The sequence below is a fragment of the Idiotropiscis lumnitzeri genome, chromosome 8, assembly GCF_059441095.1.
Source record: "Idiotropiscis lumnitzeri isolate Australia: NSW breed Sydney's pygmy pipehorse chromosome 8, RoL_Ilum_1.0, whole genome shotgun sequence".
Classification (NCBI taxonomy): Eukaryota; Metazoa; Chordata; class Actinopteri; order Syngnathiformes; family Syngnathidae; genus Idiotropiscis; species Idiotropiscis lumnitzeri.
The window spans coordinates 7,355,438-7,370,837 of record NC_142398.1 but is presented as its reverse complement, the minus strand read 5'-3'; the positions used below and the strand labels follow the sequence as shown (position 1 = coordinate 7,370,837).

At 42.7% G+C, this 15,400-nt stretch overlaps 1 protein-coding gene across 3 annotated transcripts in view; it reads left to right on the top strand.

Annotated features, from left to right (window-relative positions):
- Nucleotides 1–10,069: 10,069 nt before the first annotated feature.
- Nucleotides 10,070–15,400, top strand: part of znf827 (zinc finger protein 827) — an 85,362-nt gene continuing 80,031 nt past the window's right edge. For all 3 annotated transcript variants that reach the window (XM_088302438.1, XM_088302439.1, XM_088302440.1), the window contains exon 1: nucleotides 10,070–10,543. In XM_088302438.1, the coding sequence (XP_088158564.1) occupies nucleotides 10,501–10,543 (43 nt within the window). In that variant the 5' untranslated portion in view covers nucleotides 10,070–10,500. The remainder of the gene's footprint in view (nucleotides 10,544–15,400) is intronic.

Below are 15,400 nucleotides of genomic sequence, written 5' to 3'. Positions count from 1 at the left end.
GGAGAACAGACCATGTTTGTGTGAAGACGCAACAACTCTCTCTCTCTCTATCTCTCTGCCTCTCGCAGCCCCCTCCCTTCGTCTTCTTCTTCCGATCTCTAGTCAAACAGTCTTTGTTCTGTATTTAAAGGTAGAAGCTAGCTGACAACTAGTTGCCTTCCTACACCAAACTGTACTGATAGAACCTCCATTCCTATTGCACATAAGGAACACACCCTTTTCTAGTGACAAAACGTGGCTAAAGTAGCCTCATGTATAGCATAGCAAGGGTGTGCATCTCTCTCATAAAAGAAGAGTCAGTACGACTCTGGATACATGGGGTACACTATCATACAAGGATGAATCACTTTAAAGCGAAAAATTCAATTCGGTTTGATTCAGATTTATTTATAAATCTATATATATATCGATACATCCATCCATCCTATTATCTTTTCCGCTTCTCATCACAAGGGTTGCGGGGGGTGCTGGAGCCTATCCCAGTTGTCTTTGGGCAATAGGCGGGGCACTCCCTGAACTGGTTGCCAGCCAATCGCAGGGAACACAAAGACGAATAACCATCCGCGCTCACACTCACACGTGGGGACAATTTCTAGGGCTCAATCAAGCAGCCATGCATGTTTTGGGAATGTGGGAGGAAACCCTCGCAGGCACGGGGAGAGCATACAAACTTCACACAGTCCAGACAGTTCCATTAAGGTTGTGCATCTGTCCAATTAAAGATTTTTGGAGTGTGATAGGATACATTTTAAATTGGAACCATTGGATTTGATTCTATGCACTCACATTGCATCCCATTCAGTCGGTTTTGGGTACACCTGTCACAACCATATGTTCCTAATATGCATCATGTTAACCAGGAAACTAAGGGCAGGACAAAAAAGACGATTCAACTGGATATTCGTCCATAAGCGCGAGTGATACGACAGTGGCAGTAGGCACACTCCTGTATCGATACAAAATATGCTAAAGTCAGTAGATACATCGATTTTAGAACGGTTGTCCAGGTGTCGTGAGGCTAGAAATCGGTTGCCTTTACCTTGTTTTCCTTTAAAATAACACTCACGCAGTCACCACGTCTGTCGCAGTCCTGCAGAAAAAAAAACAGAACCACAAGAAGTCAATGACGTAACGTAATAGCAAGTTAACAAAGTGTTTGAAAACAATGGCCATAATTGATAAAATGGATGTTAATATTAGTGCGAGGGCCTAATCAACTAATGATTCACAGAGAACGATTTTCAACACATTAGGGAAGCAAAAATCCCAAGTATGGAGTGTTTTTGGATTTTATAAAAGAAAGGGAAACCTTGATAAATGTCATGCTGTTTGTTAACTCATTCACTAGCAGCCCAGGTAAAAAGAATGCAATTTTTGACGTCTATATCCGTCAATGGCAGTGAATGAGTTAACGATGCCAAGCAGCTCTCAAGTACACCGGTTCAACAACTGCCATGAAGAAACAGAGACAAGTATGGCGAGCTGAAATGAAGGAGCAAACAGCAGCATGCTGACAGCGCTGACACAACGCCGATGTCCTGACAGTGGAGTAGAGTGTGAAAGATTTCAAGACTCGCTGCATACCTCACATTTCCATGCCATTACATTGTTTACCCTGAATCTACTTCAGTCTATTTTATTTTCTTATCCAATGCAACAAAATGTTGCTAATTAGCATGTCTATTGTTGTCCATGTCTAAAAATAAAAACATTGACTTTGCCATTTTCTTTTATATAGTGCCATAAAGCAACAATGAGCATGGTGGATGACTGGCTAGCACAATGGCCTCACAGTGCAAACGTTGTGGGTTCGATTTCGGTTCTGGCCTTCCTGTGTGGAGTTTGCGTGTTCTCCCCGTGCCTGCGTAGGTTTCCTTCGGGTACTCCGGTTTCCTCCCACATTCTAAAAACAGACTTGACAGGTTGATTGAACACTCTAAATTGTCCCCATGTGTGATTGTGAACGCAAGAGAATCAGAATCAGAAATTAGAAATCCCTTTATTGTTAATGTACAGTTTTTTGGGGGGCTTTGCGTGCCCTGCGATTGGCTGGCAACCAGTTCAGGGTGTCCCCCGCCTCCTGCCCGAAGACAGCTGGGATAGGCTCCAGCACCCCTGCGACCCTTGTGAGGAGAAGCGGAAAAGATAATGGATGGATTGCCTGTCACTATATATCTATGACATAGCTAGATAAAGATATACAGTATTTGTAATTAATATGTTCTCTGAGGAAATTAAGTGTGACCGTGTACAGGATAAGCGGTTTGATGATGACACCCATGACATGACAAAATATGAGGACATTCAACGCCCCACACCTCCAAAAAAATCTACCAATCAGCCGATTTTCTGCAAATTTTTCTTCATTGTGAAGTTCAACAAATACAATACACGAGGACAAGTTATTTTAAAACAGTCAAATGTTCTACCTGTAATTCTTATATCTGTGCTTCATTTTTTATTTGACTTCTTATTCATTATTTATTTTTACAATTAATCATCCAATTAATTGGTTATCAGAATTTCATTCTGCCAAAATATCGCAATTGGCATTTGGCCTAAAAAAAATCAGATGCTACCTTCAACCTACTAACCCCAATGCACTAACCATAGCGCTTACCCGTGCAGAAGACACAAAACTCTCACCCCAACCCCTTAATACTAATTAAATAATTGTAAGGAGAAAAAAAACAAGGTCACAATACCCCCAAGAAAAAAATAATAAAATAATTTTCTCTTGTGGTCCTGTATAATCATTCCTTTCAGATTGTCCTACTTTTTAGATCATGTCAGTGTGGCTTGATCATATTAAAACACTCCTGTGTAATGACTTTTTTTGAAAATATCCAATGCTGCGACCGTTTCTTTGTCCCGCAGCGACCCGACAACAAACAGAGAGACAGCCACGCAAAAGCTCTGAAGGGGTTCATGTTACTGCATGACAGTTGGCACGGGTGTCAAACCAACGCCTTTGCCAAGCTGCGCTGCCAGGAGCTCAGCGTGGCCGCTTTTAATATTTCAATTGCCTCTCGAACACCCCCCACCCCGATAGCCCGTGTTCCTGTCCGCAAACCAACCAGATTATAACAACGGGCCGCCTTGCCGCTTATCTGACGGTCGCCTAGCGACAGATCCCTGACCTGGCTTTGACCTCCACCAGATAAGGTCAGCACCTGAAGGCACTCCCATTGGAGGGCTGCCTTGGAGGGGGTGGGGCTTGGGGGAGCAATGCGGAGACACAGGCGGTGGCATAGTCTCTCCTTCATCTTGCTGATAGTCATGAAAAAAGAAATGAGTTGAAAACTCATTGACAGCCTCCTTTAAACCTGCTTGTTTGCCCAAAGGTGATCAATCTGCTTTCATGGAGAGTGACAGAAATTGCAAAATATTTACTGATGAAAGGCTATAACTCATGATTTGGCTCATTTTAAATCAAAAGAGGTGTCAAAACGATTAACTTATCTTGAAAATAATCATCAAATCACCTCTAAACATCTATGCTAATTTCTACTCGCCGGCAGTGACGAGTGGTGAGGTTCATGACTGGTGAGCCACTGACTCCTCTGGGGTTGGGTATGAAAATGTGAACCCAAATTAGAAGATGAGCCTATATTTCAATTTTGAGCTTGACACCTATGTTGTTGCCGGTGCGTGTGTGTTTTTTTTTTTTTTTACTCTTCACATTCGTTGGAGTGGACAGGCTGCCACTGCCTCCTCTGCCGGCCCTGGCCGCATGTCCCTGCTTACCCGTCACCCATCTCGAGTACATAATATGTTAGCATTAAGCTATCAGACGTTCAGGAGACAAAGGTAGATCGTTTTGTTGAATATTTTGTTGGTTGAAGGATTTGGCTAACTATGTGAGCAAGAGTGTCATCTTTTTTTTTTTTATTGTAATTTTTAGCATAATTGCCAAAATCATTTTTTTAACTCACTGTCACCAACTAAATAAATAAATGATAAATACCAATGAGCTGCACGGTGGATGACTGGTTAGCACGATGTCCTTCCAGTGCAGACATCGTGGGTTCAATTCCGACTGCAGCCTTCCTGTGTGGAGTGCATGTTCTCCCCGTGCCTGCGTGGGTTTTCTCCGGTTTCCTCCCACATTCCAAAAAAAAACAAGCATGGCAGGTTGATTGGACACTCTAAATTGCCCATAAGTATAAGTGTGAGCGTGGATGGTTGTTCGTCTCTGTGTGCCCTGCGATTGGCTGGCAACCAGTTCAGGGTCTTCCCCGCCTACTGCCCAAAGATAGCTGGGATAGGCTCCAGCACCCCCGCGACCCGAGTGAGGGGAAGCGGTACAGATAATGGATGGATGGATGGAAAATACCAATGTTGTTGTTTTTGTTTTCCGAAAACATTCAAACTGGAGTGAAACAACAATGCTATTAGGTGAGCAAAATGTATAATTTCAGCAATATTTATAAATGGCCACTAGGTGACAGCATTTCTGTTACCCTTCCGAATGTCCTGTTTTAAAGGTACTTTTACCATATTTAAAATGCATGTCACTCATTTATTTTTCTTACATTTGTTGAACGGAAAACCCGTGACATTTTTTGGAGTGACATCAATGCAAGTGCCCTCGATCATGCCACTTCAATCATTCACGATTGTGCAACCCATGTTGGCTATCCACCATGAACCAGGAAGTAGTCTGCTTAGCAACACACTGATAGACAAGCAAACAAATATAAATAGAGTTTAACTTTGGCAGAGGCTCTTAGATAAAGGATGGACTGAAATAGGTCTAAATTGTATATGATATACTGCCGAACATGATGTTACTGTACGTATGATATATATCCTTGTTTACAAGCTTTAAAATAACACTTGTCCTCGTGTCACAAGACCTTCACTTCCCTCCAGGGCCTTTCACAAGACCTCTGGCCCAGTTCACCCGGGGCAACCTAGGCTCCTCCTCTGCGTGTGTTGAAGAGAGAAACCGTTGAAGGTCAAAGGGCAGGAAGTTGGCCACCTGCCTCTGTCACAGTGGTGTTGGTGAAGAGCGAAGAGGAGAGAGGAAGTGGCTCGCACAGACTTTGACTGTGTGAGTGAGCAAGGTTATCGCCGGTAAGACGTGAACGGCAGGGTCAGGAAAAGTGCTTTCAAGGCGTTGCTGTCCAATGAAAATCATTTATCTACAATTTAAAAATAGATTAATAAAATGATATATGAATATATAAATGACATTTTGTAATGAAACATATTCGATATTAGGGGGCTGGTGAGCACAGAAGAGCCCAATTGAAATGATTTTTTTTAATTAAATTGAATTTATTTGACAAAATATAACAAAAACATTGTTTATGAATATAGCTATTGACATAATTATTCTGAATATTAAAATACATTGTGAATGTAATTAAAATACAAGTTTTGAATTCAAATCCCATTTAATCAATCTAGTTTCATTTCAAATTAAATAAATAATAATAATAATGATAACATGTATTGTATGTTGTAATTACATTTATGTAAAAAATAATATTTGATTTTGAATTTTGAAAATTAAATACAAAACTACAAGTTTGTGTACTCAAATTTACTCTTTGAGTACACAGAGATAACAATCACAGAGTTACCGATACGTCTATTACGTTTGAAAAATAAAATTTAATTTAACACAATTGCAAAAAAATGAGAACAAAGACCTTTCTTTCATTCGCCGATGTGCCAAACTGCCGCACTATAGCGCCAATTATTGCTGAGGAGGACTTGCTTGATGTCAAATTATTTTGAGGGGGATTTACGTATCAATGGCGGGTATTGGAAGCCTTATTGCTTAGAATAAGAATGGTATCGGCCCGATACAGATACATGGTATTAATCTTTGTGTGTTGAAGTTTTAGGTGTTTGAAGATTTGTTTGTTTGTTCTGTGGGTAATTGTGTGAGCGAGAGTTGTCGTTTCCTCAAAGTGATGTTATAGAGTTTGTCCGTGTTCCATTTCTGGACAGTGAGAGTGCTAGTAATTGAAGTTTACATGTGTCTGAAGTGTGTGGAAGAGGGAAAGGTGTATAAAATAAAATTGATGATCTTCCAAATTGTAAAATTGTGTTGCCCTGAAAGCATCCCCAGCCATAAATGTAGGTTGAATGTATAGCAAATACATTATCGTGCAATAAGTCATTATTACTTTGACACCATTGTGATTGTCAGCACATAGGAGGCTCCATCATACACAGCAGGCCCCCTTAAATGTAACAGCTGCTTCCTGAGTTCTACCGGAAAAGTGTCTTTTTAAAGAGAACGTAATAAGGTAAAGTAAAAACACAGCTACAATACAATTATCCCATCTCATTTTCTCATCAGAGTGATCACTTGATTTTTTTTTTTTTTGTATTTTTTCACAGCTCAGGTTGTAACCCCCCCCCCCCTCAAGGCTGGCCGCCGTTGGAGTCCTGCGGGCCACCTCCTCCTCAGCCTGCCGTGTTCATTCACACCTCGGACTTCTTCTGCATCCCTCCATCCATCTTTCCCTGCTTCCTTGCGTCCCGCCATGCCTCAGCCTCACACCCTGCCTCCCCCGCCCCGGCGCAGGAGGCTTGTTACCGTGGCAATTAGTGGGAAAAACTCAAATTAACCCTCTTGGCCGCCTCTAGGTGACAAAGACACGTTGGATTTTCTGCTAATTGGGAAACAGAACAACATGATTAAACAGGGGCTGAGCAGGATGTGATGGGACAGGTTATTTCACATCCCGAACTAGCATGGCATTTGAGTGTAAAAATAAGTTAACCACAGTTAGACCTGCACATGTATATGTCGCAAAAATTGTCATCATCATCGCAATAATGACCCCTGCATGTCACAAATACATGCAAAGAATTAACACTTGCATATGGAATTGTATTTACCTGACTTTGACCAATCAAATGCAACCTGAAATGAACATCTTCATCCAATCAGACAAGAGTATCTAGGGGCACATATATATATATATATATATATATATATATATATATATATATATATATATATATATATATATATATATATATATATATATATATATACTGCAATTGGCTGGCAACCAGTTCAGGGTGTCCCCCGCCTACTGCCCGAAGATAGCTGGGATAGGCTCCAGCACCCCCGCGACCCTAGTGAGGAGAAGCGGTACAGATGATGGATGGATGGATATATATAAATATATATATGTATACCCCGCTTCCTCTGGCTGGAGACGGCTGAGATAGGTTCGCATGCCCATGTTCGGGTAAACGACTTAGATAATGGGTGGATGGATAAAAATGCTACACAAGGCAATTGTCTTGTCAAGGCGATCTAGTTTCTTGCAAAAACTAAACTAACTAGTAAACTAAACTCCAGCTTTCCAGGTGCCACATCCGCTGACACCACCACAACATATGGTGGTGTCACACACAGTTCAAATCACTGCTGCCAAAATGTTTTTTTTTTTTTTTGTTTAGTTTGTCAATGGACGTATAATTCAGAATTCGTTAAAAGATGTCCGGAAAACTATGCGTTTAAACATCCTGTAACAACATGCAGGCCATTCTGCACTGCAATTTGTTGGACTTTTTCAAACTGACAATCCTCAGGACAAACTGTTACAAGTACGGGAAGAACACCATCACTATTCATCATATTTGACATCAACCTGCAACTAATCTACCAACATTGCTACGATCATCAAATGGGTGACACAAAAAGAGGAACAATTTTCACTATCTCTTTTCATTTTCATCGACTCAAGTTTGTCTCCAACGTGTAGGTCACAGCCTGTTTTCTGACCACTCTGACAAAGCTCGTCAGCAGTTTGCATGCACACTGATAGTCACCATGGCAACGCGGACACGACCTTGCTCGGGTGCGCACCTAAAGGTCGTTAATCACGACTCCAGGGATATGTAAGCATTGACAGCTCTCAGATTTCCCAGCTGGAAGACGAACACGGGCTAATGAGGAAAAGATGGCACATATGAATAAGATGTGGTGAATGCCAGCGTCTATTTCACGTAGACGCAAGGTCAGTCAAAACCTCTCTAGAAAAGAGGTTCTGGAGTGAAGGGGGAAGGTGCGGGGGAAAAATGTGTCCCGTTGAATGCAATATTCGAGAGGAGACGTGCTTACAAATTACAGCAATGACGATCAATAAAGGTATCCTGTATTTACTTCGCTTTATTTAAAATGAGATTCAGGGCAGCCATAAAACGGAACACATACAGGACACTTTATTCAAGGACAGCGAGGGCAGCTCTTCAGCAAAGTGGAGACTCTGGAGCATAATACTGAAAAATGAGCATCACTGAGTCACCCAGTCGCACGGAGATGCACTAAAAACGTAGAACCAAACAACAGCAGAGAACAAGAGAAACCAATTTTATTCAAGAGGAGACTGTGGACAACGCTGCGGCAAAGAGGACATTGTGGCACATATTTATGCAGCAGTATAACACACCTCATTTAATGCCTCAGTCAGGAGATTCGTGAACAAACAATAGTGGAGGGAAACTAGTGTCTCCTGTATTCAAATTTAAGTCGAATGGAGACTGAGGGCATCACTACAGCAAAGTGAAGACTGGGGAACGTAATAGTGCAGTAACAAAAGTGCCTTTTTGCTGGAATGAAGCAATCGGATAGATGTTGCTAACAAACTACACCAATAGAGGACGAGGGTCTCTTGTACTAACTTCAAAGGTGACATTTTTTTATCCAAGAGGAGAATAAGGACAGCGCTGTGTAACAATGGAGGCAGCAGAGAATAATACTGCAAAAGGGACGTCATTGAATGCACGAGTTAAAATGAGACGAACAACAAACAACAATAGAAAAATCAAAAAGTAATAACAATTCTATTCAAGAGGATACTGTGGACAACGCTACAACAAAGTGGACACTGTGGCTCCTAATACTGTAATAACAACGCACCGAATTGAATGTATCAGTCAGTAGATGCGCCAACAAACAACAGTGGAGGACAACTTGCATCTCCTGTATTCAAATTTGAATCAAAAGCAGACTGAGGGCATCAACAAGAACAAAGAGGAGACTACGGAACACCAAAGTGCCCAAACAAAAATGCATTTTTTAATTGAATCCATCAGTCGGAAGTTGTCTCTATCCAACTACAGTGATCGAGGACAACGAGGTTGTGCTGCAGCAAAGTGCAGAATGTGGAGCATAAAACCCCAGGAACAAAATACGTCTAGAAGACAACAAGGGTCCATTTATAGATAAATTTATCTCAAGTGGAGACTAAGAGCAGCCAGAAAACAGACTGTGGAGACTGTGGAGTTTAATACCACAGCAATGGGACAACATAATTTTCCTATACATACATTTCATTCAAGAGGGGAGCACTGCAGCAAAGCAGAGGTTGTGGCGCATGATAATGTAGTAACAAAAAGTGCCTCACCGTGCACCAGTTGAAACCAGACATACTAGTAAACAACCGCAGAGGACAAAGTGAAAGTGACATGGGTCACTTTAAAGTGGGTGAATTTTATGCAAGGGGAGACTGAGGGCAGCAGTGTTGCAAAGTGAAGACTGTGGCGCAGAATATTACGTTGACATAAAAGTGCCTCACCAGTTGAAAAGAAGCACAGTAACAAACAACAGCACGGAACAAGGAGTCTCCCGTGTTTACTTTAAGGAGGACATGTCATTCAAAGCCCTGTGTCTAAGTGGAGACTGTGGATCATATAATACTGCAGTAATAAAACACGCTCATGTAATGCAACAGTGAGAAAGAGATGCACTAAAAAAAGATAGATAGATAGATAATTAAATGCAATCCGAAGCCTAAAAAAAACACAAGAATAAGATGTATATGTAAGTAATACATATGGATTAATTATCCATATCAATAATCTGTGTGCAATTTGTGCAAAACGGGAAGTATAACATTGACAGTGGAATACTGTTCAAAATGATCCAATGGCGATTTAAAATTGGTCCAACGTGTAGATGACAATATGGTGAACAAGCAGGCTGCTATAGTCAATACAAAGCTTTTGGGGGGCACCTTGCTGGTCGCGGGGGCGAGCACCTAAACCACTCGCCGCGTGTGTGCGTGCACGGTTAAGCGAGGACGGCGTGCGCGCGCGCGCGTGTGTGAGCGAGCGTGCGCGCGCGCGCCCGTCTGCTCTGCTGTTGCTGCCCTTTGATCCCCCGCATTAGTGTTAGTTAGGGGGGCTCCGAGGCGCACAGCAGTCAAGACAGCCGAGCGAGCAAAAGCGGCCCAGGCGGCGCCCCCTCCTCCGCGGCCCGGGCTCCCCTGTTTCCCCTCTCTCTCTATCTCTCGTCCCCACCTCGACCGACGGTCCCACTCTGAACCGAGCGAAGCCAGCCAGCCAGCCAGCCAGGTGCAAGACCGAGCCGAGGAGTAGCGGCTGCTCGCCCGCCCGTCTTCCTGCCCGCCTGCCGTCCGTCCCCTTCGGTCTCCTTCAAATGGGAGCGAGGCTCTTTTCTTCCGTCTCCCCGCGCCAGGACGAGAATGTGATTTAAAAACAAGCGTTTTGGGGGGGAAAATGCCAAGGAGGAAGCAGGAGCAACCCAAGCGCCTGCCTTCACGTAAGTCTCGCGGCTTGTGTGCACCATTCTCGGCGGGGTTAAAGAGGTGAAAGAGACAAAAGAGGCTAGCATTTATTCCTCCCCGGGTTCTCCTTTTTTTTTTTTTTTTTTTTTTTTTTTTTGCGGGTCCGAGCGAGGCAGCCATGTTGTTGGCGACGCTTTAGCCAGCCCCCGAGAGCGGCGGGAGGAACCGTAAGCGAGCGAGACGTTCATAATCGATTTTTCTTCCCTTCCAAAAAAAAAAAAAAAAAAAAGAACCCACACAGCTCGCTAAAGGTTGCGGGTTGTATCTGTGCGGGGGACAGAGAACGAGGAGGAGGAGGAAGATGAAGGTGGTGGTGGTGGCGGTAGCTCGGGGGAGAGAGAGAGAACGCCACCGCGGTGTTTTCGCTAACATGTCCGCCTGGTTAGGTGGCTTCTCCGGGGGTGGAGGGGGGAGGACCCGGGGAGTGTGGCCGCAATGAAACGAAGGGTCAGTCGGATCAGACGAGCCGGAGTCTGTCTTGGTTTGCTCCCCCCATCGAAGCTTGGTTAGCATTAGCTAGCACCCCAACTTCACTGCTTGGGAAAAAAAAAGTATGGAAAGATTTTTTTTCCACCATTTTCTAGCTACTCGCCTGTCAAGAGTGGCCATGGTCGGTCACCTGAAGTTCATGGTCCCTCCTCCTCCTCCTCCTCATCTTCCTCCTCCTCTTCTTCCCCGTTGCAGCCATTCATTGCAGACAGACTTGGATCAATAACGCGGATGAGACGAGGGGGGAAGCGACACAAATGCCAATGTCGTGCCGCAGTAGCCCCCTTTTTAATAATTACAACACGAACCCCCCTCCCCCGTTATTCCTGTGGCGAGCTTCCTACTTTGTCTCACCATCATATGTTTCGGCTTCCTTTATTGGCACAGGCAGGGGATGAGTGGAGGGGAAAGGAGGGATGCAGTTTCACACTAGGGTCGCTATAGGTTCATGGTGGAGGAATGATTGGAGAGTTTATGTTGCTTGTATTGCTGTGTTTAGTTGTGACACCGTACTGTGTTTTATGACACCATCTGGGGTTAAAAAAATTCAGTTTTGCGAGGTGTACCGCTAGTTTGTTTTGGGTTCTGGCTGACTTTTGAGTGAATGAAGTGGGAGGACATTCGCACAGCACATGTGAGCCGGGTTTTGAATCCAGAACCTTGAAGGCATCTGCCATCAAACTTTCATTAACTGTTTGAAAGAATATTTTGGTGTTACAAATTTAAAAACTGGACAGCACAGTGCACTAGTTGTTGTTATTTCTGTCTCACAGTTCTGAGGTTCAGCGTTCAAGTCTCTAAGTTGCATTTAAATTAAATTCATGAGGAATGTAATGCTATGCATGTACAAATCTTTTGCAGCAAAGTCGTACAGAACATTAGTCTGGATGATGCATGTTGAATAAGAGTTCAAGAGTTTCATGCGCATTTGCAAAATTGCATCACACTGCTGTTCACCCAAACCGCCCGAGTTATTTTCTCACTAGACACATTAAACTACCTGCTAATTTGCTCTTTGTAGTTGGTTACGATCTGTTCTGACACAATTACGGCATGTTAACGGTTTACTGTACAATCTCAGAGCGGGATGGGCAACTTAAATGCTGGACTGGGTCACGATTTTTCATTTGTGCTAATGGGGGCCACATAGGACCGCACACTTCCTCATCAGATGGATGACAAAAATGGCAATTTGAATACAGACAAAAAATGTGCAAAATATGTCCTCTGCATATATTTATTTATTATTGATAATAAATTTTTTAATGCACGTATAAAGGGGTCGCTTTCCTAACCCAACAACAAAAGGTTTGACGCAAACTACAAACCAACCACATACTCTTTTTTTTCCTGTGCAAAGGGCTTTCTTGCCCCCCCAAAAAACATTTGAGGAAGGCACAAAGCTGCTGATTTAAAAAAAAAATCCAAAATGAAGAAATATGACGACTAATAGTGTACATGTTTTTCACAAAAAATAACTTATTCAAAATGTTATTTTTCTAGAGGTACCATGTTTATCCTGATTTTAAATCTGCAAGAGAGTTGTTAGTCCTACTCACGTTGTACTATCATCCATATTCACAAATCGGCCTCTGCATATTCTAATAGTCCAAGATTTTTTTCCCAATATTTTTTCATATTTTAATTTTCCTTGTTTTTTTCCTGGATTTCTTCCCCCCATTTCCTCAAATTTTTCATCCAAAAGCATTGTTGAATGTTCGTCAGTCTTTTGTGAATAATTTTGGGGTGATTGTAAAAAAAAAACACAGAGAGTTTGGTTGACCTGCGGGCCGCTAGTTGACCATCCCTGAACTAAGCACTTAGTCCGGTGTTTTGCGACATCATTTCAAGATAGCTTTGCAGTGAACATAACTTCTTCCTTAATTACTCCTTGTCCTATTTTAGTGGTAACAATAATTGTCAGAATGTTGTTTATTATCCACCATGGAGGCGAGGATTAGGGAGTACATGAATTATCAGTTCATCGGCTGACACTTTTTATTTTTTTTCTTCATCTTCTTCTTCATCCTCTTCCCCCCTTGCAACTTTCATGATGCTTCAGTTCCCCCCACAATGTGCACTCACCAGCTGACAGTGGTGAGGCGGCCATCCCAGCCCGAGTGGTCCCTTGTTCTTTTTTTAAATTCATTTATTTATTTTTAATTTCCTCACAACCTCGCCTCTACTGGCTTGCTGGTGCCCTTGCATCGTGCACACACTCGTGGCAGCGGTGTGGCACTGCAATGTGAAACAACAGTGTCCAGATGCTCGCTACTTCATCTAGCTGCGCTCGTAGCTTGCTGGTGCGGCAAAAGCAAGGATTCCCACAGTAGTTCCCCAACAGCTGAGAATGCAAGGGAGAGGACGGACATGGACACATCGGTCGTTTAATTAGTTTGGAGCTGGTTAGAGAATTTGCACTGGCAGCTCTGTGAACAGAGGTGCTTGAGCCATTTTTTATTCCGAGACATCAAATGGCATCATCAGTAAGCATTATCATGGTTGGTTGGTAAATGCTAAGTTAATAACATTTACTGATGATGCTGTTTACGTACACCGTGCTTCCCTGGGATATTTTGAAACTATCTTTTGTATTTTATGACGTCATCTAGATTTCAGGTGAAGAAGAATAGAATGAGTCTGTTCCTGGGCCAGCCTGTCTTTGTCGTTCATCCCTTATTTTTTATAGTGTTTGTCCTTCATGAGGATGACGGTGTGTCGGAGCCTGTCCTGTATTGACTTTTAAAACAAGCTGTCACCTGTCATGGCCTACATTAAGCCACGGCCATCATGAGCCATATTGTGGTGGCCCTGCCAGAACCGAGACTGGCCCTGTTATTCATGATATGTAATATGATACGTTCCAATGCTTGTTTCTTTAGGCTGTTATATAAGTTGTTTAATAAGTAGTTTTCTGCATGATAGTTTTTTAGCAGTATAAATTCTAACTGTCCGGGTCCGGCCTTCCTGTGAGGAGTTTGCATGTTCTCCCCGTGCCTGCGTGGGTTTCCTCCGGGTACTCCGGCTGCCTCCCACATTCCCAAAAACATGCGTGGCAGGTTGATTGGACACTCTAAATTGCCCCTTGGTAGTGTGAGCGTGAAGGTTGTACGTCTACGTGTGCCCTGCGATTGGCTGGCAACCAGTTCAGGGTGTCCCACGCCTACTGTCTGAAGATAGGTGGGATAAGCTCCAGCACCCCCCCGCGACCCTAGTGAGGAGAAGCGGTACAGATGATGGATGGATGAAATTCAAACTGAATATTGAATATTTTATATTTTTTGGGCTTTATATCTTGTTCAGGTCATTCCTTGCGGAAGGACCTAACATGGAAAAAAATGTTTGCTGCCCAGTTAAAGACAATGATGATTGATCAATTTAAGTGCATGAAACTCAAAATACTGACTAATAAATATTTAAAAAGCAAAAACGTGCTTATTTCATCATAATGTAAGAAATGTGTAATGGCCCAATCGGGCCAGCTAATTATGAATTTATTGTCAAGTGCAAATCATGGCCTCCTCTGTAAATGATGCCCAAGACTTTATTTTGTATCTAAATGAAGTTGATTCTTGGGTGAGCGAAGGCATGAGCACTCAGAGGGCACGTGACCCAATATTCAAACCCAGAACATCGCAGTCGTCAGGCAGGCACACTCTAAAAACAGTTGGGTTAAAAATAACACAATTCCGGGTCAAAAATTGACCAATCCACTAATTGGGTCAATTTGATCCACTTTCTTGCTTTTATTTTGTACAAAACAGCACAATTTATTTGCGTTGTTTTGTACAAAACTACCCATTTTTTTGGGTTGTTTTCTGAATAAATAACCCAAAAGTTGGGACGTATTGACCCAAATAGTGGATCGTCCATTTTTTTTTTTACCCCAAATCGTGTTATTTTTAACCCAAACTGAGGTGACCAGTACTCTGCCCCCTTCAAAAAATTGTACTAAACTGTCCAGCTTGTGGTTTCGGACGTGTTACCGTTAGTTGTTGTTAGCTTGCTTGTCCCTTTAATGCATTTCTGGATGTTCCGTTTAAATGGCATCCACCCACAATGTAAAATTGAGCAGCTGAGACAGCCAAGCATGTGCCTAATTTGCACAATAAATCAAGCAGACTTGTGTTCTCTGACGAGGTGCGTGGGCTCTCATTTGGTCAAAAAACAACCTTAAAAAACTCAACACTGCACATCTTCTGGATTCCATTCCATTATTATTGACTTTTTGCTACGTTGTACTGAGCAACCAATCATTTCTCTCTTTGCCATCACTTGCTCCCTACTCTGGTGCCATCACAGAATAAAAGCCAAAGAAAAGTTTGGTTCTGGAGTGTTTTGCA